Source organism: Anopheles nili, chromosome 3, assembly GCF_943737925.1.
Source record: "Anopheles nili chromosome 3, idAnoNiliSN_F5_01, whole genome shotgun sequence".
Lineage (NCBI taxonomy): Eukaryota > Metazoa > Arthropoda > Insecta > Diptera > Culicidae > Anopheles > Anopheles nili.
This window is the reverse complement of record NC_071292.1, coordinates 6,443,490-6,470,826: the sequence shown is the minus strand read 5'-3', so window position 1 is coordinate 6,470,826 and position 27,337 is coordinate 6,443,490. Positions and strand designations below refer to the sequence as shown.

Genomic DNA, 27,337 nt, shown 5'->3' with positions numbered 1-27,337 from the left:
AGTAGCTTTGAGGGGGAGTTTGCTGTAATTTCTTATCACGTTATCGATACAGACGGTGGCCTACGAACATTTACTCTCGGACCAAGGGCAATGCTTTTGCAACGCTTTTACACATTAATTTTTTCCTCAACTTCCATCTTTTTTTTTCGTTCAATAACCCACACCGGTACTTGGTGTGGGTATTTTAGCTTACTCAATTATAGAAACAGACCGACCACACCCTTCCTGCAAGGGGGGGATGGTTTGGATCTACGAAATTTAGAGCTGTTTCGACTAGCCTCGGGAGTATCTCCGTGCCGCAACGACTTTCCGGTGACCTTCAGCGAAATGATGTTGACTCAAATTATGCTCAAGCTGATCGAGTTGACGTAATCCTTTTTTTGCCAGGAGGATAATTTTATCCATTATTTGTATCCTTATAGTTCGTCAACGGATTTCCTATTTTGTTGTCTTCTTCTTCGCTCGCTCGCTTGGTGGTGGATTTTCGGGTAATTTTGCATATTTCCTGCCTCAGCATCTGGTGGTGGGAGGAAACGGCGTGAAGGCAGGGGGAATTTTCCTTTTCATCTCAGCTCGTTGCGGTTGATACGCGCGTTGCGTTAACGGGCAACGGATAGGATGATGGTGATGAAATATTTACTCCCTTTCACCACCGTCATCGTCCCTCGTCAGTTGTAATGGGGATGTAAAAATCGCCAACGTTATCCTCTCCTGTCGGAACTAAGACCGTGCCCGGCTATCATAGTAGAGTATAATACTAATTTTTTTCTTCTGCGCATACAAAGAAAACATCATTGTATGATGGTACGATTAAGGGAACTCACAGGAGGGAGGTCAGCGACGGTCGGTGGATCGTGTGACGAAAAAGGTACCTTTGCATCCATTCTCACGGAAACCCTTCCCGACGAGCCACTCCTTTATGGTCAGTGCCTCCCACAGAAGGTTTCCTTTTTTTTTTATTTCGCAAACCCGCCCTCATATGTGCTGGATTACAGCTCGTCGGCCGCGTCTATTTTTAGTTCGAGTAACCGACCAATGAAGCGAGAAGATGAGAGCCGCGAAAGGGACGAAAAGAGTGACAGAAAGCTGGCAACTGAGTATGCAGGATCAAGTTTGGAAAGCTCTCAACTCCCTCCGTCCTTTAAGCTAACGGGCAAATGCGAACCGGATGTGATGAAATGAGATAAGCGCTCGTATGTGTAAGTGTTCATCGAATGTGAACCTCAATGTTAACCCTTGAATCATACGCGATCGTACAAGTCCATGGTAGCCCGAACGGAAGCAGTAAAGGAATCCACTCTGAAGTGAGCCAAATTTGAACGCCAACACGTGAAATTCGAGCCAAAAAAGGGTTGCAGAGAAGAGCAGGCGTGGCGAACCTGAAGTGAGTTAAGCTAGCAAATTGATGCAAACATAATTGTCGTTGTCTCACACCTTGAAAGCGTCAAGCGCGATGATAGCGAGCTAGTGTGCTCGGTTCAGTGTATGTGTGCTCATTCGCTTCATCTTGCTTTTCCTTTTTCGTTTGTCGGGCGTCGGGAAAACCCACGCTCGCGTCTTAATTGTGATCATCGAACAGGTCAGGCAGATTTCACCTGTTGAGTCTTGAGCACTGCATGGAAAGTGTGTAGAACACTCACCGAACGTAAAGGAATGGCAGAATTTTCTGGTTCGCTAGCATGCAGCGGTATCCCAAGGCAGGACATTTTTGCACGTCACTTTTCAATCCTCCCCCCGTCGCTTAGAACACTGACGCTGGTGATGGCCCGTTAAATCCTCTCGCAATCCTCCGCCCTTTGTAAATGTGCTAGTCAAGCTGGTTTGACGTAACGACAATTAATTTAATGCGCACGCACACACACACACCCCATTTCTCGCTTTAAACATTGCCGTCAAGCTGTGCGCGATGGGTGAAGGACTGACATGGATCAACGGCACGATGGTGGGACGTTTGCACGCATCCCGGTGCCATAATTTTCCACGAATCGGCTTAGCGCGTATGTTCCACCGGCAGAGGGGGCTAAGCGTCCTTTGTGTCGTGTTACCGTCGTTTCGTTCCCGCTTCCGGGAAACTGGGACGGGGCCGCAAGGTCGTGATCGTTGGTTTTCGTTTTCACCGCCGGAAAGCTTCTTTCTTTCTGTCTGCGAGGAACTTTTTTGCGTTTTGCGCTTTCCCCTCAAAGCAACTCGAACGCTACATTTTGTTTGCGTAGCCTCACGGCCATGAGTTTTCTATGCTTTGGCGTAGGGCGGTGGAAAATGAAAGGTGCCCAACCAGAAGCAACACGGCTCCCTCGGAACGGCGAAATTTATCTCACTAAAAATGCCGGCAGCTTTGTTGGCGGGTGTTTGCGCTTTGTTTGTGTGCGTGAGTTGTTTCCCTATTCCCCCCCAGGATGTGCCAGGATGGATGTATTTTTCTTGCGCGAGTCGGCACAATTTACGTGCGCGAACATGATTAATTCATTCGCCCTGCGTTGATTTACTTTGTGCCCGGGAAATGCTGCGTGTTATGCTTCTCGCAGCTAAACAACATGCCTGCTGGCGCAAGGTCGCGTGCAGTCCTTTCTTTGGGTTTTCCGGGGAACACCCCTGTGGGAAAACTGGAAACAGGCAGATTGTAAATTACGCTCATCGCTTGGTCGTAACAGGGTTTTACTGGAGTATTGCTACTAGCACCGATGAACCTACCATCCAAGATGTAATGTTGCTAACTCTCCAGTATGCAACGATAAGAACAGAAACACACCACCATCGCTTTGTATCGAATTGTTTCCCTGCTCCAACGCTATCTAGGACACTTGACGTCGTCGTGTACCAGGCAGCAACCTTCCATCGATTTTTCCAGGAAATGCGTAAAGCATTACCGATTGCTGATCGCTGCTAACGGCTCCCCCGAGCCGAGATTAGTTACTGCGCTCTACGGGTTAATTAAATTTTGATTAGCATCTTCCTCGGTGCGGCAAAACAAAGCTGTATGGCGCGCATATCGGGAAACGTTGGGAAATCTCGTGCTGCTCCAGTGCCGCTCTGGGTCAGTTTGTGACCTCCGGCTCGTTGGGTCACGTAGCTAGTGGCTTCAGCGAAAAGTTTATCCAAGACTCTACACCGTTCGAAGCAGCTAACGATGTCTAATTCCGACCGATTCCCGGCCGAGGGATTGAATATTTCGCCAAACCGAACGAGCTGATTCGAACGTCAGTTTTCCACCGAGCCAGCGCTAAGCGGCTTATGTTGGGGTTTTGCTAATTGCTATCTCCCAAAAAACCCGCCCGATATGATGATGATGGGTCTTATGGTTTGGGGTTTATAATGTGGTAAATTCTCTAGCAGCTTGCCAACCGTAAGATTGCATCCATTAATGGGTTGGTTTTGATCCATTAGAAAGAGCCGCTTGCGTTTTTGAATTGCTTATTGTCTGCACAAAGCTTGAGCTCCGACGTTTGTCGTAATTTTCCCGAAATACTTTCATTTTATCGCTTCAACAAGGGTCAACAACTGCCGGTGCTGCTCGATCGCATGTCGATACTGTCGAAAAATGCCAGATTAACCGGCAATCGAGAGACCCACCTTAGGCTTGCTCAACCTCCCTGGAAAATCCTAATCAACGGCGCTACATCGTGGAAACGTTCCACCATCCTTCGGCCCGATCTGGACCCGAAATTGTCAAACCCCATTTCCAGTGGTGGAACCCGTTTGCCGGTAATCAACCTTCCCCACGCCCGGTGGCGGTTGCGAGAGGAACTGAACAAATTGAATTTCTGTAGCATTGTTCCGTTCTGCCGGTGGCGTCGGTGCTAAAACTCAACGGGTGGGCTAAATATTCTTGAACCGAATAACCGACATCCAAAACCACCACCCCCCGTTGTCGAAAGGTGCGTATAAATCATCTAACCGATCGAAGCGAAGCGAAAATCGTGATTACTGTTGGCTTTTCCGGCGAGGGTAAACCAGGACTGATTAAAAAGTTCCTTCTCTTGCGGTCATGCCGCGCTTCTCAGTTCGCCGAGAGTTTCCGGGTTAACGTGGTTTACCCCAAAACGCACACCGACGCACGCACACACTTAATGGCGGAATTTGTTCTCACACGCAACAAAACACCCGCGGAAAACCAATCCCCGGTTCACGCGGAAACTTGACGCTTTTCCCTCGTTTCAAACGCCACATCTACGGGTGCGCATTTCTTCTTTTTCTTTCTTTCAACCTTACATATCAACCTAATTTGGAACAGGAATTTTGGAAGGCTTATTAATAGCACCGATTTGCTTCTTTTGGCCCTCTCGATTCCTGCCCACGGACCTCACCAGTTGACCTTCTCCTGTTCTCGCCCCATTCTCTCTCTCCTGCGATGACGTCGGATCTGCACCGATTTGTGGTTTTGGCTGGAAAGTTAATCTTTCGGCAGATGGGATGTTTTTTTCTTCATTCTTGCTCGTTCTTAAGCTTTTATTTTCGGCTTCACGAGGCGCGTACGGCTCCAGTGGGCCTATTCCAGCGCGAGTCGCAGCAATTTTATTCGCATTGATTGGAAGCCTGATTGAATTTCCCTCAGGAGCCACCCCGAGCCAGTCCTTGCGTATGTATGTATGTGTTATTTGGTTCATCGCAATCCACCGGTTGCGACACATCATTCCCATCATCAGCGGAACATTCTGGAGCTCGGGTAAAACCGTCGCTCAAGGAAGCCAGCCAACTGTCGAGACAAAAGCTCCCGTTTGGGGTGGCTGGATGCCTTTTCTGGGCGCCCAGCAACGAAGGAAGCTATTTTCTCTTCACATCGTACACCCTTTTGTGGTGGTGTGTACGTGTGTGTCAGCTCTCGACTGGTATAAAAAAAAACTCCCGACGTCATCCACCAAAATGCGAATGGCGTTTATATTTGCCCGAGAAAGGCTCAATTTTGGGGGCGACGGACGGAGTCCTGATTTGGTGAGCGCAGGATGGAAGAATGCGACGAACCGAACGAATGATGGTTGGGTTGGGCATTATCCGATTCGGTTTGGGTTTGTTGTTGCTTCGGCGGAGGAAAACTCATCTGGAATTCGATAAGGAGTGTAATACATTTTTCGGATGCTGTCACAATGCCAGCCAGCCGCATGAGATTTGCACTTTAATTCAAGCCTCGTGTCGCGAAATGTGATTCCGTTCCGCATTACAATGCATTTATGCTAACACACCTAACATCAATCACGCTTTGTAGCATTTTTTTTCCGGCATTCGCTCTCACCTCGTGGTAAGAATCCTCGTTGAGTGAGATTGAGTTTAAATGCTTCTAAATCTGTAACGTTTGTTACAGCTTTTTCAGCCTAAAAAAACGGCTTCACTTTATTGGCTTGTTTTGTCGGTTGAGGGTTAATTGAAAGTAAGGCAAAATAATTGGCCCCTTCTCTTGGATGGTTGCACGATGGTCAACGCAGGTGCGTGTTTTATTTTTTTACCACCAGTCAGAATCGTGCTTTTAATAACCAGGAGCTGCTAGTGTGAGCCGCTTGTTAACATACATCCCGACATAACATATGATACCCCATGTTGGGGTTAAAAAAACGAAAAAAGGATCATAATCCTCTTATGCGTATGTGGAAGCCACGTTTCGGTCGGCTGACTTTTTTACAGCCGGTAGCCAAAAAGATATTAAATATTTCCATCCCATTCTCGGCGCACCATGTGACGCGTGTGAAAATCCACTGGCATCGAGGCGTCGTTCGCGGATGGAAGCTTTTTGGTGAATTCATATTCGCTGGCCGGCATTTTGGAGTATTGAATTTATTTCCATTCCATCCAAAGCCTCCGCTGTAAATAAATAAATCAATTATACAACACTTCGTTGTGCTCCGCATCGGATTATGCTTTCTCCATGGTTTCGGAGAGTGAAAAGCGCTGAATTTGCACCACTGTAGAGGTTTCTAAGAGAGAGATGACGTAAGCTAATGCTCAAATCACCACCACGCGGACTTTGGTGGGTGCGCAGCAAACTGGACAATGCTTACGAAGTAGCACTTCGATGGAATGATAATAGGGACGGTTGGTGTCATTCATAAAACCCGGTCTTCAAATCCGCGAAACGGGAAGCACGTGAGGAAGAACGTTCTGTCTCTTGTCTCCATTCTACGTGTCGCTTCGTTCCACCTGCCATGACCAAAGAGATGCCGTCGGGTGTCGTCTTCTCTCTATGTTCCCCGTCGGATTGAACTTTCCCGGTGAAGGGTCCATTGGGCGGGAGTTGGAAAGAAATATTACACTTTATATTCATCGCTCGTACGCCGGGCCCGATCGTTAGTGTTCTTGGCTCAAAACTAACGACTTCTTCTCCCAGCTCTGCATATTTTATACATGCGCGGAACTACTGACTCGGTGGCAGTTTATCATACGATTGGAATGAGGGACAGTTTGAGTAACTTTCGCCTGCACCAGTGCAGTGTACGGGCATGCAAACGCAAGACGGTGCCTAATGCGGAAAAGCATATTTTTCGTATGATAAATGCATGAACTAACTCACAAATCGAAAGCTAACTCAAACAGCCAATCGGTTCCAATCAAATTCGGATTTTAGTCGCCATTTGTCGACCCAAAACATCCATAATGCATCGGTATTTCGCATGCAGCCGTGTAGCTTTTCCTTTGCAGTTCGCTGTGCACAAAAGCTGGTGTTTTCTATTTCCTGTTCGGCAATTAATATTCTGCACGGAGCATCGTAATTAGAATGCAATAAATAAATTAGAAGGAAGCTCTACGTGCAGCTTCACCTAAATAGCGCACTAGGACAAACCATTGTTCCTCAGCCAAGTCCGGAGAGTCCGGCTTTTATACTAATAAAGTGCACCAACGCTTTGTGTGCAGCAGGTGTAACGGTGGCATCAGTTGCACCAGCTCCGTTGCTCATTACTCGTGCTTCATATTTAATGAAGTTGTGCTTTTGCGTTGTTACACCATTAGCAACACCGTTGAGCAAATGATGCTGGACACATCAAAGGTTTAGCTCGTTGGATCATCATTAGTCGGCCCCAGTGGGGGCTCCAGTTTTGTTCTACTAGCAAGGGGGATTTTCCTGGTTAAGCTGGCGTTATCAGGTCCAGTTTATCACGGCTTTGGTTTAGTTTTGTTGTTGTGATTCTGTCGCTCCATGGCATCCAGCCGTGCAGGTATTGTTCAACCTGACTTTCAAGGGGAGAACTGTAATAACAATGTTTCTGAATTGCCGCACAATTCAAAATTCTTAAAGGATCTGGACGGTTGTTTTTTACCCAAAAACCAGGAAAATCTGTACTATCTAGGAACGTAACATTCAATGGTACGACTCATGGACGCACGTAGCACAAATAACCATAAAGTTCTGAATTTGTGATTAGAAACATTCGCAATTACTTTGTATGATAAATTGCTGTTTACTTCTTCATCGCAGTCGCAAAGAAGTGGTAGCTTTGGAGCGTTTTCTAAACCACTCGTCGCTCCTTGGATCTTGTACAAAATGTATCAAGCGTTCGCGCTAAAGTGATTGGACGACGTCGGACATCAGAGCAAGGCATAACAATTCCCGTAACCAGCTTAGCGATCCTTTCGGCATCCATTTATTTTAGTCTTTTTTTTGTTTTCATTTCAACTCCACCGGCTGCATCTGAACCGTGCTGCTGCCTCCCATTACAGTGGTAACAAAAACGTGAAAGGATTGGTCAACTAGAGCCCCGGGATTTTGTATCCATTAGTAGAAAAGAACACCGAAAAAAAGCATTTCGTCTAAATTACCCATTCCGTGAGCGTAGATTTCATATCAGGAGCGGTTTTTTTAACACTCAAAAATGATGTTCCGTGGATATTTTGAACCCGAACCACAAAAAAATCGTTCAAGAATCGAACCACCAACGCTATGTTTTGATTGCCCCGTGCTATCAGCTATCAGCGAAGGGGTCCTCCAATTTTGACGTGCATCTTTCGTTCCGTTGCGGAAAATTTTGAACCCAAACGTCGAATGTGGCTTCAGCTTCACCAACGCAGAGTGTTCCAGACCAAAACATTCTGGCAACGCGACCCAATTTCGGGGGAATAAAAATCGAGAACATCCTTCTCGAAGCACGTATTGTAAATCCCATCGTTTTGCCGTTTATTCATTGTGCGTTTTGAAAAGCGGGCGGAGAAATCGAACGGACCGATTTTTCGATAACGGGAGTTGGGGAGGAAGGATTTTTCCTTGTTCAAGCGATCACCCATGGTTACACGGATCCAATGGTGATCCGATGCGGCGGCGAGAGCACGTTCTTCTATTCAATCAGTGAAATCAATCAGTTGAGCGGAAAAAATCCATATATGGCCGATATTATATGTTGAACGATGGAGAGACGCCTGTTCTCGTTCAGCTAGGAAGCTTAGAAAGCCTCCGGCAAAGGGCCGATTTACTATGGTATCTGTTACTAGGTGGTTTAAAATGAAAATTGCGCTTAGGATAACCTCTGTGCCAATTTGGCATGTGCCTAAAACAGAAACCCCCCCATTCATGATATTGTGTTTCAAATGCTTAAAACGTCAGATTTACGTCTTTCCGTTTACCTTGGCTAAAGAGCCGCGCTTGGTTAAACAAGAGAGAGAGAGAGAGGGTTTGCGTGCTGCTGTAAAAGCGAAGAAACGGATGAAAATCGCAAGGGAGCAGATATAGCTACCCTGGCTCGGTATGCTAAAAGCTATTCAAACACACGTAAGTGTAGACAAACGACATCGTTTCATTTCCCCGTCACTTCAATCTCGAGTGCAAACAGCACGGAGCATGGAGGCTGTGTCATACGGTTCGCGTCTCCTGTGCGCAAGGATATGTGCCGGTACCGACCTGCTCGGAAAAGTCGGGAAAAATGCTCGTGAACGCGGTCCACGAGGAGGCAGCGTGGCGCTGAGTATAATGAAACGTGCAGGTAAAAACGCCCAGAGGGCCTCATAAGATATTAATTACAGTTGAATTGAGATTCACGTTCAAATGATGGGGGTCTTAGCTCCCGAGAGCGTCGACCATTTCCCTGTGTCCTTCACATTCGCTAGCTTCTGCGCCACATGCCCTGTGTCGCTCAAGAGCGTTAGGTACCTTGTCTTCATTATGCCACATCCAGCACTTTCTCGGAAAGTTCTCTCTACCTCGGTGAGGCGAATGCGAAGGGCAACCGTTAGAATCTCGCTCCAGGTAACCTTGAAACCGGTGGTGGAGAATTGAAGGAAATTGTGAAAAGGACGCGTGACGCAAAGTGGTTTGTGGGTGTTTTCTTTTTCTTCGGCTCATTGTCTCTTTGCTGGCACATTGTTTGATCTAACACGCACCGATACGTTTTGGGGGGGGGTGAAGTAGGCAGCTTTTTTAATTAAACACTTGGCGCTCCTCTCAACCTTATCGGGGTTTTCATTTTCACCTTATTCTCACACTAACAATTTCAATTCCAAGTTCTACTCGACATTGTATTGCTAAACTTATGTTATCAAACATACGCTGGAATTCTTTATTCAACTCAACGTGTTGTGCACTCGTTCTTTGTCCATGTTAAATTCGCATCAATCGTTCAATGATCGGTGTATAAATTCCTTCGGACAAATAACGTGTTTTTCTGTAATAAACCTGCGAAACGGAATTCCGCGAGCTAGCGTGTGGTGTATCATAAATTGACGCGAACATATAATGCGGTCTATTGATTAACAAAACTATGCCTGCAGGAAATGTGATCTTTTTTATGTCGCGTTTTTTTTTCTGAAATATATTTCAAAATGCAGCATATTTTATGAACCTCGCTTTGCACAAAAACTCCCAAACGTGTCGCTCACGGGTGTGTTTAAATTTATGCCAACCAACCGCGCTCTACATCGCGATTGATGGATGTTTCAGGACGAAAACCGAACATAAATTTTGCCATCACACATGTCTGTGTCCTCGTTCGTGCTAAAAAGTTGACGTGTGGGATTGGCGTCATATCTGTTCGCCTCTTGCGTGGGATGGACATTTTCGCGATTTGAATAGCCCAAAATCCTGGAATCCCGGCTAAACCGACACACATATTACCCGGCATTGGTGGAAATATTGCCGGCTAATGTGACACAAGGAACGATGCGAAGCTTCGCCACACATCGATTTATGTCCTTTTTTTTGTTATTGTATCTATGCGAATCGATTTGTCAGGGATTCAAATCCCTGAAGCACTCAAAACGACAATTAATGAGCAACTTGGTGCGTTAATATGTCGCCCTCAATTTATCACTGTTTGTCTGCTGAGTTTCGCCACTTACCCATCCTTTCAAAAGGGCATCATTTTGCGTTCGCTGGGTAGAAAATTAATGAAAAATTCATGTGCCACAGAACCGAAATAAAATTCCGTTCCCGAACGGGCGAGGACGTTATTCCTCTTTTTTGTTCAGGCACCCTGGCCCGAGCTTTTATTGTTCTGTCATTTTTTGGGTGTGCTCAGTTGAGCGCTGGAGAAAACTTTTACCAAAGTTTCACCAGTCGTCTCGTCGACCGGGCAAGTTGTTATCGCGACCCGATGTCAACCGACGCGTGGACAGCACGCGCGATACGACGGAAAGTGTGATCATTTGTAGAACGTACGGTTGGAAAGTTTTAATGCCTTTTTTTTGGGAGGGCAGCGCGAAGGCCTGCAAAGTGACGAAAATAACACATGTGTGCCGTGGCACGATTAAACCGTGCAAATTGACATTTTATTGTTTGTTGGATGGTTTGAATTTTCGTGATCTATAATTACAAACTCCACCGGGGGGAATGGGAAGGATGTTTTAGTTGCTCATAAAAAGAAATGCTCATCGAAAGAAAGCAGAAGACGCAAAAATAAAAAAAAACACTTAATTATATCCGGAAGGCATTCATCTCCCGGCCACTGGCAATTTCCGTTGCCGAGTTACGCGGCAAAGATTTTCATCCTTTCATTACCGTTCGTCTACGATGCACTTAGGCAGAAAGATAAGTGCTTCTTTTATTGCGCTTCGTTGTTTCGCACGGCTAATATCAACGACACGACGCAAAACACCCAGTGATGAGCAAATCAGTGACCACCCTGTCCTTTGATTTTGTGGCACGCTCCTCCCTGTGGCGCTGTTTCTAAATTACCGCCTGCGGATCCATCTATTCTTACTTGTCATTGTGCAAGCGCTTCCGTTTACCGTGAGATGGATTGATGTGGTCCTTCCGGGCCGTCCGCTGACCCGAGGCTCGGTGTAAGGAGTTTATGCGTAACTTTATTACAACCGGAAAGAGATTGCACTGCGGTGGTACGTTATCATTCCGCCGCCCGAACGGACTCGCAAAAGTGTTCATAAACAACATGGAACCTCTCTATTGCGCATTTCCGAAAGCTTTTGCGATACAACCGAGGGTCTATTTTTACGCGGCAAATAAAAACTCATGTCGATTGTCTCTCCGTTTGATTGATTTCACTCCTGCTGCTGCTATTCCTGGAACGTTGCTCAATTTGTGAAATAGTTTTTCTTCCTGGAAATGGCTTTCGCTTCACGTCTGACGTATCGATTTTTGTGTTTTTCGCTCGTTACATCACATCTGTTGCGCTTTTCGCGCACCGCACTAAAGTGCCTGGTCTAGCTACGCAACCGGAGGACGTCCAGGAGAGGTGGTAGCAAATAAGCGTTGACGATTCTCAAACATATCGTTCGTGTCCCTTTTGCTCGCACGACAAAACTGAAACACAACCAAGGGTTAGAAGAGCTTTTCCATTTTTGCTTGTTCCTGTTCACATATTAGCTTTTAATTTGTTCCACTCTATAAAGTTCGATTACATCCGATTGCCGATTGCTGCTTGCTGGCGGTGTCGAGAGGACACAAACCCGGCCTTGTTCGAGGACGACGGTATGACGTCGTTGGTGTCCCCTGGAGTGCGCAATCGAGATGAGCAACTGCAAAAAGAGAATCGTCACGTGATGGGGTGCCTCTTTTTACGATGGTTCCGAACATCCGTCGGTGTGGCGATGTGTTTGTGTTTGCATTGCTAGCCCGTGTTCTCTTTTTTCGATGAAACGTAACCAAAGAACCAAAGGGAAGGATGTACAGCACCGTCTGCTAAAAGGTCGTTGGTCACAACAGCATCAACACACCACCACCGTCGGTGGTGAAACACGGAACGGATCCGGTTGGTTTCGCACGTCCCAAGCACGGCGATGAAAATGAGTGGTGAATTTCCCTCTGTCGTCGGCCATCTTCGCTAGAACGGCTCGTTAAATCGAATCATATGCTACTCGTTTGGAGCCGAAATGATCTTAAAGATGATACCATCAAAATCCACCTCCCTTGTGTTTCGAGATATTCCCCTGAGCACGCGCCTCCTGCGTAACCGAACGGGTGTGCGATTCCATTTCAGCTCTCCGACCCTCGAGCGCCTTCCGAAAACGCAAAGAACAAAGCGCACACACCCACCGAAACCGAGGTAACCGTGGAAGAGATTCCTGATGAATTTTTGGAATATTTCGACCTGGGGCCGGTTCGAAATGTGCCTCACTTCACTGCGCTAACGCTCATAAATCGCCCACCCAACAAAGGCTCGTTGCAGGCTCTCTCTCTCTCTCTCTCGCTCGCTCGCTCTCTCCAGGATGCGTGGGCTCGGCAGAGCTTTAATATTCATCCACTCTGGTCGTGTTCCGCGTGCGCGCTTCAGTGGATTCTAAGTTCTCCCGCATTTCTAGACACACCCATCCCGATGACCATACTGCAAGGAGGTCCTGGTTCACAGGATCCTCGGTTGCGCGTAACCAGAAACCAGCGACGCCCCGAAAGCACCATAAAGCAAATAAACGAACGCGCGCGTTGGTGTAGTTTTACCAGCGAGTTCCTGGAACGCTTGCGAACAGCGCACCATCACGAAGGACGCGCCTTTGGGAAATGGACCTGGTTGGCGCACATAGCAACAAGTTAACTGCCGCACGAGAAAGGAGGTCGTTAAAGAGCTCTCTGTTTACGTTCCCTTTCGGATCACGCTTTCGATTCAATTCGATATGAAAGCAAGGGATACTTCAGTGGCAATGTGGAGCGAGTAATCCCACCCAACTATGGTGGTTTTCCAAACGCTAATAACCGGTGTTCATTCACCGGCAGAATGGGGCTCCTATTTTTCCTACTTCTAATATTTCGTTTGATTTTTCTATGTACGCACAAACCTTGTACCTTGAATGGAAATATGAAATTGAATATAACGAAGCATGTATCGGTTTACCGAAATTTACATTACCAATGGAATGTCGTACCCGTCCCGCAGGACATTTCCGATTATTATGTAGAGCGTGAACGAGATCCCACCATAACAAGAGAACGTCCTTCGTTCCATATTTATCTCTACCAGATCGAATGAAACAAACCCGCCCATTTCTCCGAATCCGCCTGGCAGCAAAACATTGTTTTTGTGCGTCTCGGAATCATATCGCTTGCTTGAGGCCATGACGCCGTCATCAGTAACGGGTGCAGCATAATGCTGTAATAACATCGAATCTAACTCCTTGCATTGGCCCTCAGCCACTCGGTTGCGGGAAATGTGTCGATTTAGAGTTCGTGCATGCTTGTTTACTTCATCTCTCGTAAGTGCTCACGCATGCGAACAATGAAGCTGTCCAGTAAATGATGGTGAAAGATGAATTGCCCATGCTTTCACGGTTGATGTAATATTTTCTTCGAATAAAACCATCATCTGCCGTGAGCTACTGGGCGCCTCCATTATGTGGTCGGGAAAAAAAAACGTTGGTATAACATGGGAGTAAATCATTCTGAAGAATATTTGATTGAATTGATTCTGTATCAACATTCCAATGACACGTTTATACCATTGATTCTAATTATTTTTCTAAAAAATTCACATGGTATTAATTGTGAGCGGGCAAAAAAAGAAGAAGAAGAAAATTTCAGAACAATTTTTATTGGCACGTATATCCGATTGAGGTAAAATAAAACTTATTCATGTTGCTCTTTCGCATTTGCTGGCTGGATGATATTGACCGGGTATTCATTCATCGGAAAACCAGTATCGTAGCAACCATGTTTGGTGAAAGAAATTAAAAGAAGAGAAACGATTGCCTCTGGAAGCAAACGTTGTTTCTTTATAAACAGATAAAATAGACATGCTTCATGCTGACGTGCACCGGCTCTGTGCCAAACAGCACTATCCTTCATGGGCTCGGGAAAATAAAAATAAACATATTCGATCTGTTTCTATCTAGAATAATAAGAAAAACGAAAAAAAATTACCATCCCCAAACCGGCCCCGGGCAAGTCTCAACAGATGTTCCCAACGGGTGTCCCGAGCGCCATTACCATGGGTACGCCCCTTTATTTTATTTTATTCGCTTTTGCTTTTGATCCCATCTCCCCCCCCCTCCCTCGCCCCCTTCGGCACCAAACGCCGATCCCTCCAAAATGGTGGGCTCATCCGGTCGTTTTGATCAATTTACGCTATTTGTGTAACGTCCGCTCGCGTCGCCCGCTTCCTCGTCATACCCTTGGAGTTGGCTTCCATCAAGTTACTCATTTTTTGCCTGTATTATTCCCTTCTTTCTTTCTTTTTTTGTTATCGCCCTCCGTTGCCCTCCAACTGCCTCCGTTCCTTGTGACCGCACGGGTGAAAAATCCTCGCCATTTTTCTCTCCATCGCAGCGGAGTCGCAAAAGAAGCCACAGATCTCGTTTTGGCCAGCGGAAAGTTTTGACAGTTTCGTTTCTGAAGTTGTCTCGCGCAGCAGCAAAATGGCTTTCGATTCATCAACCCGGGAGCCGGGAGTGTTCCCAGCAGCGCAAAACAGCATATCATATCCGCAGCATCTCGTGTTGGGATCGTTTAGAAAAACTTCCCCGAAGGCTCGAGCTCGTGGAAATGGCATATACAATGAAGAAAATTACGTCCAATGAAACGTTTACAATCGTCAAACGGCTGCTGAAGGCGTACACACAATTATTTCGCGTTTAAATGAGCGCCATTTTCTCTCAGAATCGCGTAATGATGTAATGCGTGCAGGAGACAAAAAAAAGCCACGTGATTTGCTCCTTCAACTCCGCTTGATTACTATTTTTGCCTATTTCCGCCCGTCCATTGCAGACGGAAGGGTGTGGTTATTAAAAACGCCACTGCCGCTTAATGCATTTTGTACGAAAATAATAATGGTTTGTTTCTGTTTTTTTTCTTCACCTTCATTCACAGCTCTGCGGTGGACACTGTCACCAAGACCAAAGTTGCCATCAAAAAAATCTCGCCCTTCGAGCATCAGACCTACTGTCAGCGAACATTGCGGGAAATCAAAATTCTTACCAGATTCAAACATGAAAACGTAAGTATGCAGAGCATGTATGGATCAGGATAAAAAAGATCCGACGTTCAGCGTGCCTTCGTGGGTGTATGTTGTCAAATCAAAATTTGTTTCACTAGCATTTGTTATAAGAAACACATTTTGTACGACAATAACAGCCAAAGCTACTTGCGCTCATGACGCTCAAACGATGCATTGATTGTTGGCTTTCCGAAAGGAACTTCCCCAGGACATTCTTCTTTTCAGGTGCGCGAACAATGAAGCTTCAGCGCTATCCTAGCGTCTTCTTTTTTTGCGTCTTACATTTTCGGGACAAATATTTACATCTCATGCGGCGCAAACACCACCCGGTTTGTTTAGGGTGAAAGTTTTACACTTTGTAATTGTTTTGGACGTTCCTTCCTTGCTATATTTGCTACCGAGACTGACAAACATGATGTCAACGGCAATGGGGAGCCTGGTTCAGCGAGCCGTTCTAAGAGTGCCTGACTTCCACCAGGGACGGCTGGGTAAATGGTTTAACGCATCGCCTAATACGGTTAGCACAAAATGGCTTGAGAACTTTTCAACTTTCCACTCCACAAAACAAGCGCCTGAGGCGAGCGCCGACGTCTCGACGTGATGTGGCTCTTTTGGGCATGCGTTTTTCCACAGATTTATCGCACCACCAACGATAATTGAATGGGTCGAGTCGTTTCCGGCGTCAAAAGTGCTGCCAGTGCTGTGGAGTTTCAATTTATTGCCCTACCATCCATTATAAGCGATCGGACTTGAAGTGGTCCGAGAAAATCGGTCTGATCTCTCTCTCTCTCTCTCTCTCTCTCTCTCTCTCTCTCGCTCTCAGTCAGACTAGCGAATAGACCGAGAGATAGACCGTTTGGGAAAATGGAACGTCGCGGAATGTCAAGAGCAAAAGTCCATTAAAATGTTTCGCTCTTCTCCTGACGCTCTTCCCCGTACGCGAACCATTGGTTCTGGGGTGTTGAGTTCCAGCTAACCGTATTTGGATGATCTCCTGCATCGCTGATTCAACACTCAGCTAGGTATTTGATCTCTTTGCTTCTCAGTTTTTGCTCCACAAAATCCATTGGACAAATTGTTGATTTCAAGTCCGTTTGGATCATGTAATCATACACTTTTGTCTATGTTTTACATGTTTCGGTGGATGATGTCCATTTTAAAAACGCTATTCGTTTTCATCGAGTTTCGCGGACCTGCTTGTAACGTTACCAACAACAGGCTTCACTGAAAACTTAATATCCTTTTCATCCCATTTAAGATTCGGGCCGTCTTTAGCTCTCGTTGAAGAAGATTCTTCCAGCTTTTGAGTCGTACAACTCGAACAGCAATGTATTGTTCATGTTTTTCCCTCCCTGTAGAGAGTGTTGTTGCTTTCGCATTTATTGTTTGCTTCCTCGAATCGTTCAAGACACAAGAACCCAACAGGACACGAAACATTACCGCCCCGGTTTTTTTCTCTCTCTCTCTCCCGATGTCATTTCCGAAAGTTGTCAATCAAGTGCCGGTTTAGGTTAGTCTGTTCCAAAATGAGCTTGTCATGGGATAAATGAAGCCAAAATACGTCGGGCAGGTTGCTCCAGATCGCTGGTTTTCGCAAGTGCATGTTCTTAATTGTGCCTCCGGCAATCGTTTCATTGTTTGGCACGCGCGCGCGCGCGCGTAGAGATTAGCTTGAATGACCTGAATTGAGCGGGCGAAGGTCGTTAAGACACGTTGCGGGATTTTTTCTGTACTCACCGAGTCAGCTTTCTTTTCGAAGAAATTTCTGTTTTCATTATTGGGGTCTGCGAGATAAGGTTAAGGTTTTTTGTTTATTTGTTTGTTTATGAAACCTTCAAATGGTTCGCACCGTATCAGTTAGTGGTTGATTGTAGTATCGTGTGAATCATACGGCCCACTAATTGTTTAGTGACTTATCTGGGTGCTGTTTGGATGATGTCACCTTAAACTACAATCAGGCCGTGCAATAAAATCTCACTCAAGGCTGTAATTAAACGATGATACACGGTTGTGGTGATCGTTAGGAGCGGGAGGTGTTTTGTTTAATGATTCCTCTGATGGAGGAAGGTATTGTTTCTATTTGCGCAGCTCTATTTTCACGACAGTAACTATAAAAGGCGTGCGAAATCGAGAGTGTGAAGATTAAAAGACCACGATTGTCGTCATGATGATACATTTGTTAGCAGTTCGGTCACAAATCTACATTCCATTGAGCTTTTCATTGTTGTTACACATCACCTTTGGATGGGATTTTCTAAATAATTTCGCTAAGCTTCTTCTTTGTTGCTTCCATGTCTGAGATACCTTGCGTCCAGTGTACAGGTTTATCGTTCTGCAAAGACCAGCGCTTGTTTTCACCCTCTCGGGGCGTATCCTGCCGGGCAATGATGAGCCAGCAGAGAGCGATATCCATTTCCTGCTGACATGTTATCCTTGCACCACATCTCTATCTGATCGTCCCGGTTCGAACCATCAACGTATGGATAGCCTTCACACTGAACGATGATGAAGAAAATCGTGTAACTGAAGTAACGTCGTGGGTAGATTGGTTCTTTTCTTCCTCCTTCGCTTCTCCGTGTGAGAAATCGTTCGGAATTTACCGCAGGTTACACTAGGTGCCTTCGGGAGCGAAACAGATTACCGCTTGGGGCTTGTGTTGCTTGATGGAGTTAGTTCGTGTGGCGAAATTACTCGCCTGTTTGGGAGAGAGAGAGAAAAAAAACTAGCCATCACAAAACACCCCAACCGTGTTGTTGTAGCTGTAGCACGATTTTACCAACACGTACTCTTGAAGATGGTGATGTGATAGGAAACTTCCGCCGGAGCCGGAAGACGTCCTTCTACATCTAGGCTTCACTCAAACACCTACACGACGCTGGGGAAGGCTTGCTGACAGGCGCATATTTTCTATTATTCCCACCCCTTTTTGGTTCTCTGGCTTACGCCGAAACAAGAAATGAGCCACGGGAACGATGTACTATTTGGAAGCAAAACAATTCTCACTCTCGGACCAAGCGGGATCGGAAAGTTCACGGCTCAACACCGCAGGTTGTTTTCATTCAATCCCATACCGAACACGTGGCCACCCCGGGGTTTTGCTTCAGACGCGAAGCATGGGCTCGACATTAGTCCGAAACTTTGCCCTTGTTTTCCTGTGACGCCGATGCCAAAGGCATTTCCCTTTTCGGTGCGGAATTTCCATCATAACGCCGGACCTGGGGATCGCGGATCAGCTCGGGGAAAAAGGAACCTGATGAATGACGAAGATAGAGTGTGGCTGGAAGGAGTTTCCCATCTCTGACCGGTCAGGACGCGAATGGACCGGAGGAATCTCCCCGACGCGGTAGGTTGCTGTTGCTGGTACTTAAAATAAGCATCCGCTCGCAGCTGGGGAAAACCGTGCTTGATGTGAATTGGGCGCCGCCGCACACAGGCTTATGGATTTGTTTATCTTTGACCCCGGAAGCTCGCTCGTTCGCTATACCCGGCCAAGGCGAGGCAAAGGCATGATGATGATTTTGAGAGCCTTCACAATCCTCGATGGGGATGGCGATGACGCTGTTGGAGATAGACATTCCATCCATGATAGGACGAGAAGCGTTTCGAAAACATGACCATGCTTCGAAGCACCACGGCGCTGTTATTTCTTGTTCTATTTCATCCGCAGCAAGGGATAGGCACAGGGACTAAGTCTTTTTTATGGCAACATGCCCCGTAAATTAGCACATTACTCCAGCGGCGGTTCTAATTGCAGCATTTGCGTTTCCTTTTTTTTACTTTTTCCACAGATAATAGACATAAGAGATATCCTCCGGGTGCCTAGTATACAGCAGATGAAAGATGTATATATTGTTCAGTGCTTAATGGAGACTGATCTATACAAACTACTAAAAACACAGGTAAGTACTGTCGCAGACGCACGCCATTTTCCTCCCGCATTTTCTGAAACTCTGAAGTCCCGGTCTCTCCGATCCTTGCCCTACTCGAAGCCACTAATTACGAATGGGGCGCTCTCGTTCACCGGAACCGTTGACCCGAAAACCAAAACCAACCGAACCGAATGGATGTGTTTGACAGGTTGTCCTCCCGTTCGTACGCTGGAGCGGTTCGCAAATTGGGTTCACCCTCATTTATGCACGGTTTAATAATCGCCATCGGTTCGCTCCATTTGCCACCGGGAGGCATTCGCTTTGGGTGTGTTTCCGTCATACGCTCGGAAAAGCTCGTACGAACGTCCCGAAAAAGCAACCAACCATCGGGCAGTCAAAAGCCAAAAGTTCTTGTTCAGGACACGATAAGGTACCGTTTTCTCCGACCGTGTTCTCCTCAGGCGATGCGCCGACGAGTTCACGTTAAACTTCCAGCTTGCTGTTTCGATGGCCTCCACCGATCCTTGGCCGTCAGCTAAGTTCCGCGCTAAGTTCTATGTTGGAATTCAATTAGGCAGTACTTCAGATCGAATTAACTTCCCGGAACCTTCGCGCGGCGCCACCACACCCACACCCGTTGGTCGTTACATAATGTTCTTCCCCTTGTGAGACGAGTATTTTGGATTCGAGGGGAGTAAGAAAATTCAATGTATTTTGCATACCCCATCACCTTCGCTCCCATCACCACCACCGGATCATCGATTCCCGGAATGGCCAGCGGTTGCGAGAAGGATCGGAAAAATGGCGAAAAATTGTCAGCCTCCATATCCGGGCGTTTCGACCGTCAAAGCATCGGTCGCGCTCGGTCACCTTCTGCGTTTGTGGCGCTGGAAGCTTCATTAGCCTCGGTGGAACGAAATTTCCATCTTTAATGAACCAATTCTTTGTTCGTGCTTGCTCAAACGCGTTTCGTGCGGGTTCGAGCCGACCGGTGGCGCTGGTTTCGCGCAACAAAGAAAGGTGTGATTGATTAAATGACCCTTATCTCGTAGCAGTATTAAATTTCCAACCCGGCGGCGGGCGTGCACGGTAAAACTGAAACAGGTATCACTCCAGCAAAAGAACGGAGTGTCGGTACTTCGAACACTGCGGCTCTCTTGCTCTCGCTCTCTGGCTGATTCTGCTCCTCTTATCCTGGCGGGGTAAAATAAATTTTCGTGTGAAAAATCGACCCAACCGAATCGAGCAAAAACATCGTTTGATCCAGTTTTCAACCAGGGTGGTTCGTTGCCTCGCTGGAATCAGTTAAGGAGCAAAGGCGCCGCCCCCCACCATGATAAAACACAGATCCATCGCGCAGATCCGTCACCCCGGGTTGTTGGAATGTGTATATTTCATTGACTGATTATTTATTGATGGATCTGCTGTCCCACGAGTGTTGCGAATGTTTGCAGACGCTGTTCGTTTGACATCAAATAAAAGATGGGCCGGATGTTTTAGGCGCCGGCTTTCTCGGAAAAAACCGGTACCTTCACTGTTGCTAAACTTTCCGGGCTTGTTGATTGTGGTTCTGCGAAGAAAAATCGCCTCAATCTGGAATGCGGAATAACACGATGCATTGAAATTTCGTTTGCTTGTACTTTAACAACATTACTGCTACAGCCGCATATTACTCACGACACGTTCTTTCGTTTTCCCCCCCTTTACAGAGACTAAGTAATGATCATATTTGCTATTTCCTGTATCAAATACTTCGAGGCCTGAAGTACATCCACTCGGCGAACGTGCTGCACAGAGATCTGAAGCCCAGCAATCTGCTACTGAATACGACTTGTGATTTAAAGGTAAAAATCCACCAACCGTCCTGATGGGATTCCGTGTCCTGCGTCCGTTCAGGTGTTTTGCATTTCCCGCAAGTAGGTCAACGAAGCGGGGCATTTGCATTTTGCACTGGCCATTCGTATGGCGGACCTGCGCTAGAACGTTTCGTGGGGTATGAATATTAACACACACAAAAAAAAGCTCGGTGCCATTTTTGTGTATGCCAAGAAATGGGATGAATAAATTAATTAGATATTCCTACTCGAGAAGGCGAGATCACACAACAGGATACTCTTTTTAAGCGCGCTATCTCGGATTATTAGCCGCACACGGTTGGACGAATTTTTGTTTCTAATGAATTGCACTATTTTATCTCTCTCTCTCTCTCTCTCTCTCTCTCTCTCTCTCTACCGTAGATTTGTGATTTTGGTCTTGCACGCGTGGCTGATCCCGAGCACGATCACACGGGTTTTCTGACGGAATACGTGGCCACCAGATGGTACCGTGCACCGGAAATCATGCTCAATTCCAAGGTATACGATTCAACCAGCAGATGTACGATGTACGTGTCTCTAACCCCAGCAAAGAAACTTCGACTTCACCCACAGGGTTACACAAAATCGATCGACATTTGGTCAGTTGGATGCATACTGGCGGAGATGCTTAGCAATCGGCCCATCTTCCCCGGTAAACACTACCTGGACCAGCTGAACCACATCCTTGGCGTGCTCGGCTCACCATCCCAGGAGGATCTGGAATGCATCATCAACGAGAAGGCGCGCAGCTATCTGCAGTCGCTGCCGTACAAACCGAAGGTTCCCTGGTCGCGCCTCTTCGCAAACGCGGACATGAACGCACTCGATCTACTCGGCAAAATGCTCACGTTCAACCCACACAACCGTATCTCGGTAGAGCAGGCGCTGGCCCATCCGTATCTGGAGCAGTACTATGATCCGGCGGACGAGGTGAGTGTCCCGAGAACATCCTGGAACATCCTGTCCCGTGGAACGTCAGTTGCACCTGTCCGTCCGCGCGTGTGTGTGTGTGTGTTTCCGGGGGTTGATTGATGTACATTCCATTCCACACATTCCCACCGTGTGGAGTTTCGAGTCTCGGCAGCTCGAGTGCGCTCGAGTATCCTTTCTGTAGAATGTAAATTAATGTGCTCCTGCTCAACCAGCCGCGTAATGAGAGTTTAAATTGGCGCACATGCAAATGGAAGTAATCGTGTTCCCCGCGCGACAAGAACGCTGAAATTGATCCGTAAAGAGAAAATTAGAGCGGAACCAACCGGAGTGGGTTGCAATTTGCTCCAGTGAGAGCTTTTAAGCGCAAATTGCGTCACCGGATTGCATCCAAATTCGTTTCATTCGGAATCCGGTTGAACGGTGAATGAATCTCGGCTTAACCGGGGATCGTCTTTAGCGTGTAATCCGTTCTGTTAATTGAACAGCTAGTATTAGGGGTGTCCTATTCTCTCACGCCATCGTGCGTTTGCATTCCCACTTTTTCATGGATGTTGACATGTTTTCTTCCCGATCCCGGCCTGAAAATGGGAGGATGTGTCGTGACAAATTTTCTCGGTTCCTGCGACACTTTATCGCGCCGTGTTGGTAACATGTTGTTGCCTAATTTTATTACTACGAGCAAACAAAAAAAAAGAAACATTTGGAAATTTCTCTCACCGAAAGTGCGGTCTATGCTTTGTGCTGACGTCACACGAAGCCATGCTTATGCCATTAATACAATGATTAGCTTCCCTTGCGCTCGCGATGCTTCTCCAGTTCCGGTAGAGACCGACACGATGAGATTGCCGGTCCTGGAATGGAAACGCACGCGAAACAAGACTCACCGCACGTAAGCCAGCAAATTGCTTCTCTGTCACGATTGCCGCTTCTGATTCGGTTACGTACCGATCCTTCGAAACTTTGTTAAAAATGTAACGAAAAGAAGGAATCCTCTGTACGGAGGAAGAGCGATACGCGAACGAACGATCGAAGCGAAAATGCAGTGGCTGTGAAAAAATCGTCCCCAAGGACGTGTTATCCATTGGCCAATTTGCTGGCGATAGAACACAGCCAGAAGGTCAGTGCTGCGATAATCAAATTTCTTTTCGAAGTTCGGTGATTTGATCACTTCGTTTTTCTCGTTCTTTCTTCGCGTTGTCGAGGCTAACGTGTGTTCAAGTTAGCACTGCCTTATCCTTAGCCTTGCGGACCGCATGCTGGAAGTGATTGATATTAAGGATTTACTTTGTGTGTACTATTTGTGGCGGAACAGCAATTTCCGCAACGACGTGCTCTTTCTCGCGTACCAGCGCTCATTAATCATTTGCATCTCTTTTGTTTAATTTCATTGCAATGAATGGCACACCACCCACCACCCTGTCGGTCGGTATGGATTGGCTGCTCGACGTCAACGCCATCATCAACGCGCGGTTGTAGCCCGTCGCCGAGGAACCGTTCCGCATCGCGATGGAATTGGATGATCTGCCCAAGGAGACGCTGAAACAATTAATCTTCGATGAAACGCTGCGCATCAACCACAACGATAAGAACCTTCCGGATGGCATGTAAACGGGCCGAGTCTATCCGTGCAACGTTCAGCGGCCAGCCAGCCAAGCGGATCGCAGACTACCAGCGGGGGGAGCAGCTATAGCTCGCGTATCCTTTTGCGGCAGAGGTTCCCGGCCGGTTGTTTTGTGGGACATATGCGTGCCGCGTCGTATACGTAGTGGGGTGTTGGTGTATATTCCCGGCAGTAGCATAAAGTAGCAGAGACACGTAACCGAACACGCCCTTCAGTCAGGTGGATGTGAGACGAAAGGACAAAGCTCGCATTAGAAAGACGCTGTGGACGCTCCGGATCACCCGGACCGGTCGGCAGGAAGGTTTAGCTAGCGAAGAGTGAGAGAAAGAGAGAGAGCCTATGGCGTTTTAATTTTTGTATTCTTTTGCCCGTTTCACCCACGGCACTGAAAGGGAAATGGAAAAAGCGATAAAAAAAAACACACACACACACACCCACGGCAAGGATGTAAAGAGGATTCAGAGTATCAGAGCATGATGTGCGCGGTTCATGGGGAGTAATGTTTGTGATAAGCATGGGAGGATGTGCAGCGAGTTTTAGCTTTCTTCTGTAGCAGTTTGGAGCACGGAGTGGGGGACCTAGGCGGGGCGTGGGATTAGCGGGCATTTAAAAAAGCACAGCTGAAAGCCAGCTGGTAAAGGATCGCTGTTTTTCTGACTCGATTAACTAACGATCCGGCAAACGCCGCCTGTTCGGAACCGTTGCGCGGTGGCGTTAGGTTGTCCCTTCGGGTGTCCCGGCGGTGTATTAGTTTTGTACATGTGCATTGGTGTGATAGTAAACCAATTTATTTTCTTAAGAGCTAGCGAAATATACCCCCACATTTGTTTTTAAACAACACAACAACATCATCCCCCGTTCAGTTGTAAGTCTTACCATCGGTTAGGTTGCGTTAGGTTGCGTCAATTGCGTACAGTTGTGCGAGGATTCGATCGAAATTTCCAAACATTCATAAGCTTCCTTCGAGACAATCGGGAAGAAGAGAGAACCGAATTATTATAGCTCCCAAATCAGTCAGAATTGAGTGTAAACGAAATCAAGATAAAATGCGGCATTTGCTGCAAACAATTCCGTTTCATCGTCCTCCTTGGATAGGCTGTTGGAGCGTATGTTAGGGATTGAAAAAGGATCGCACGAGAGATGCACACGAAAGCTCTCAAGAATTCCAACACGAATCGATTTTAAATGGCGTACGCAAGGAGTGTATATGGATCGTTCCTTACAGAGTTTGCGCGCGAATGAATTGTAGAAACCGTAGCTTAAGTTCATTGATAGATAAATTAACACATTTCTCTCAATGCTACCCCAAACGTGGATCAGACCTCCTATCACTAGCGCTAGTATGCGAGGCAGCCCGAATATCCCGATCCACAGTGGACAGTGGCATTACAGATTCAGTATTTCAGAACACACCTGTTGAAACAAGAACAAATTAAGGACAGCAAATTAACCACACGGAAACAAACCACCGGTTATGCATTGTATATTTCGCTTCACAATGGAACAATTGTGGAATGAAAAACGGGCGATAAAAATGTGAACGCTTAACGAATCGCGAAACAGTTCCAGAACCTTCCAACGCGAGTTGATTACAGCCTTCTCCCACGCATAACATTAAACGCCACCAGTGCAACAACAGGGCGTGAAATTGTTAACATATTATCGATCCATGTTCATTTGCCGCGTGTGGCTGCATTCTTTCGACGAGCGGTATTAAATGTCGCATTATGCATGAGTTCGACTCAATTAGCCGCATTTGCGTGGTGAAATTGTGGTAAATTATCTGCTGCTTGTTGCACCAATGCAGCATTGGTCGCTCGGCGGTAGCTTTAATCGAACCGTTTAAAGAAAAAAGGCGTCAGCAGACCCCCGGGATGCAGGTTAGGTGTTAGAAAACCGAGGAGCCAAGCGTCATGAAGCAGCAGGCCAATTAGGAGTAGCTCTTTTCGATCGCCCTCTCCGAAGCATGCGAAAATCTCCAAGGAATCATTCCAACCGTCACGCCCCGCGCCCTGTCCTACGGGATGCAGCCCAGCCGCACTAGCCACCCGAGAGCATAAGAAGACTTTTAGATAGGATGAAATAATGTAGCGGCAGGTCGTGGCTTTGCAAATACGTAGCGCTGGCAAACATGTACTTAACGGGCACGGTTAGGATCAGACCGAGAGAAGAGAGGCTTGAAGATCGCAACATAGTGAGGGAAACACCGCACGAAACCGTCAGCTCCGTTCTTCCCGTAGCAGCAGGCATCCAACCCGACCCGTCCGGGGGATGATGATGAATCGTGATCCTCGTGTTAGTTGCTAGATTCCGGCGAACACCGGCGGCACACCCGGTTCGAGGTGTTTTGCATCTTACGCAATTCTTTCTTATTGTTGTTGCACACTCGCTCGCCTTTTTCCATCATCGTTTCGGGAAAGCACACAGCCGCCACACGTTCAGTATATCACACGGGAGGCCGTGTGATAGTTGTAATTATTCTCGCTAAATCTAATTGTTATATCAATGTTCTTCCGTGTACCACTTCGCAAAGAATGTTATATCAACCGGTTCGTTTCGCGGACGCACTCATCGCACGCGGTGTATGTGTGTATATACGTGTGTGTGTGTGCATGTGGCCCCGGGGTTTTGTTTTTTTTTTTCGGGCGCCACATATCGATATATATATATATAGAAATATGTATGTGCATATGTTCAGATATGATTACCGTTCAAAGAACTGGCAATGTTTCCCTTTGTAATTAGAAGCTCTGTAGCGTGTAGAGGACAGGCAGACAGGCAGAGACATCAGGAGGGTCTGCGTGTTAGGTATATCAATGGATCTCTTTCGCCCGAGGACACGGGCAAGGATAGTACAAGCCGCGAGTGTAGAAGAAAGGATAGTGAGTGAGAGGACGACGTTACGCGCCGTGGGAGTTATCGCGCGTGTTAGTACATTTAAAGCGTAAATACACACACCCAAAACCCCTTCTTAGTATATACACAGTTTCACAGGAGAAGCGGGGATGGAAGATAAATTACGATACAGAGGGAGAGAGAGAGAGAGAGAGAGAGTAGATATCAATCAACCCGGTCTGCCAGAGGACAAGGAAGAGGATCGATCGATCGTCCCGGCGAAGGGTTGAGTTTTTGTAAAGTTGTCACCGTAACAGTATGCATTTTCTTCTGCGTGTAATTTTAAAAAAGCAAACTTTAATCAAACAAAAAAACCATCCGGGAACTAGCGTTTAAATCACACACACACACCCTTTACAGACACACACACACACATCTCCTAGTTGTATGGCGTTGGAAGAAGGAGAAGAAAAAAATAGAAACGTAACAGGAGCAGAGATATAACCGCAACCAAAAACAAACAAAAAAAAAAAGAACGATAACCGGAGCAGGATAAGGTTTTAATTTCGTGTGTGAGATATAAATATATGGAGGGAGCAAAAGCATTACGCATATTATGCTGAACGGAGCCATCGAACAGCATCGAGAATTAGGAGACAGGCAGATCAGATTAAGGGCTCCAGAAGGGGGCGGGGGCGTCTAAGGATTCGAGATTATATGTACGGCATTCGCCATTTAAATCGCCCCACTGGCACACCACTGCGTATGTGTGTAAATGTCCGTGTATGTATGTTTATCATGAGTTTTTTCGTGCGTTGTCAACCAAAAAGCCAGAGAGTTATGAGGGAGGGAAAAACACACACACACACACACGCTGTCGCCGGCCAGAGGTAGTAAGCAGGTGAAGAAGGCCCTACGGCCGGCGAAGTACAACTACTC

At 46.7% G+C, this 27,337-nt stretch overlaps 1 protein-coding gene across 1 annotated transcript in view; it reads left to right on the top strand.

Annotated features, from left to right (window-relative positions):
* The window catches only part of LOC128727275 (mitogen-activated protein kinase 1), a 31,109-nt gene extending 7,559 nt beyond the window's left edge, over positions 1–23,550 (top strand). The window contains exons 2-7 of the mRNA XM_053821170.1: positions 15,158–15,284; positions 19,073–19,183; positions 20,863–20,997; positions 21,391–21,507; positions 21,583–21,939; positions 23,419–23,550. Of these exons, the coding sequence (XP_053677145.1) occupies positions 15,158–15,284; positions 19,073–19,183; positions 20,863–20,997; positions 21,391–21,507; positions 21,583–21,939; positions 23,419–23,550 (979 nt within the window). The remainder of the gene's footprint in view (positions 1–15,157; positions 15,285–19,072; positions 19,184–20,862; positions 20,998–21,390; positions 21,508–21,582; positions 21,940–23,418) is intronic.
* Positions 23,551–27,337: the final 3,787 nt, after the last annotated feature.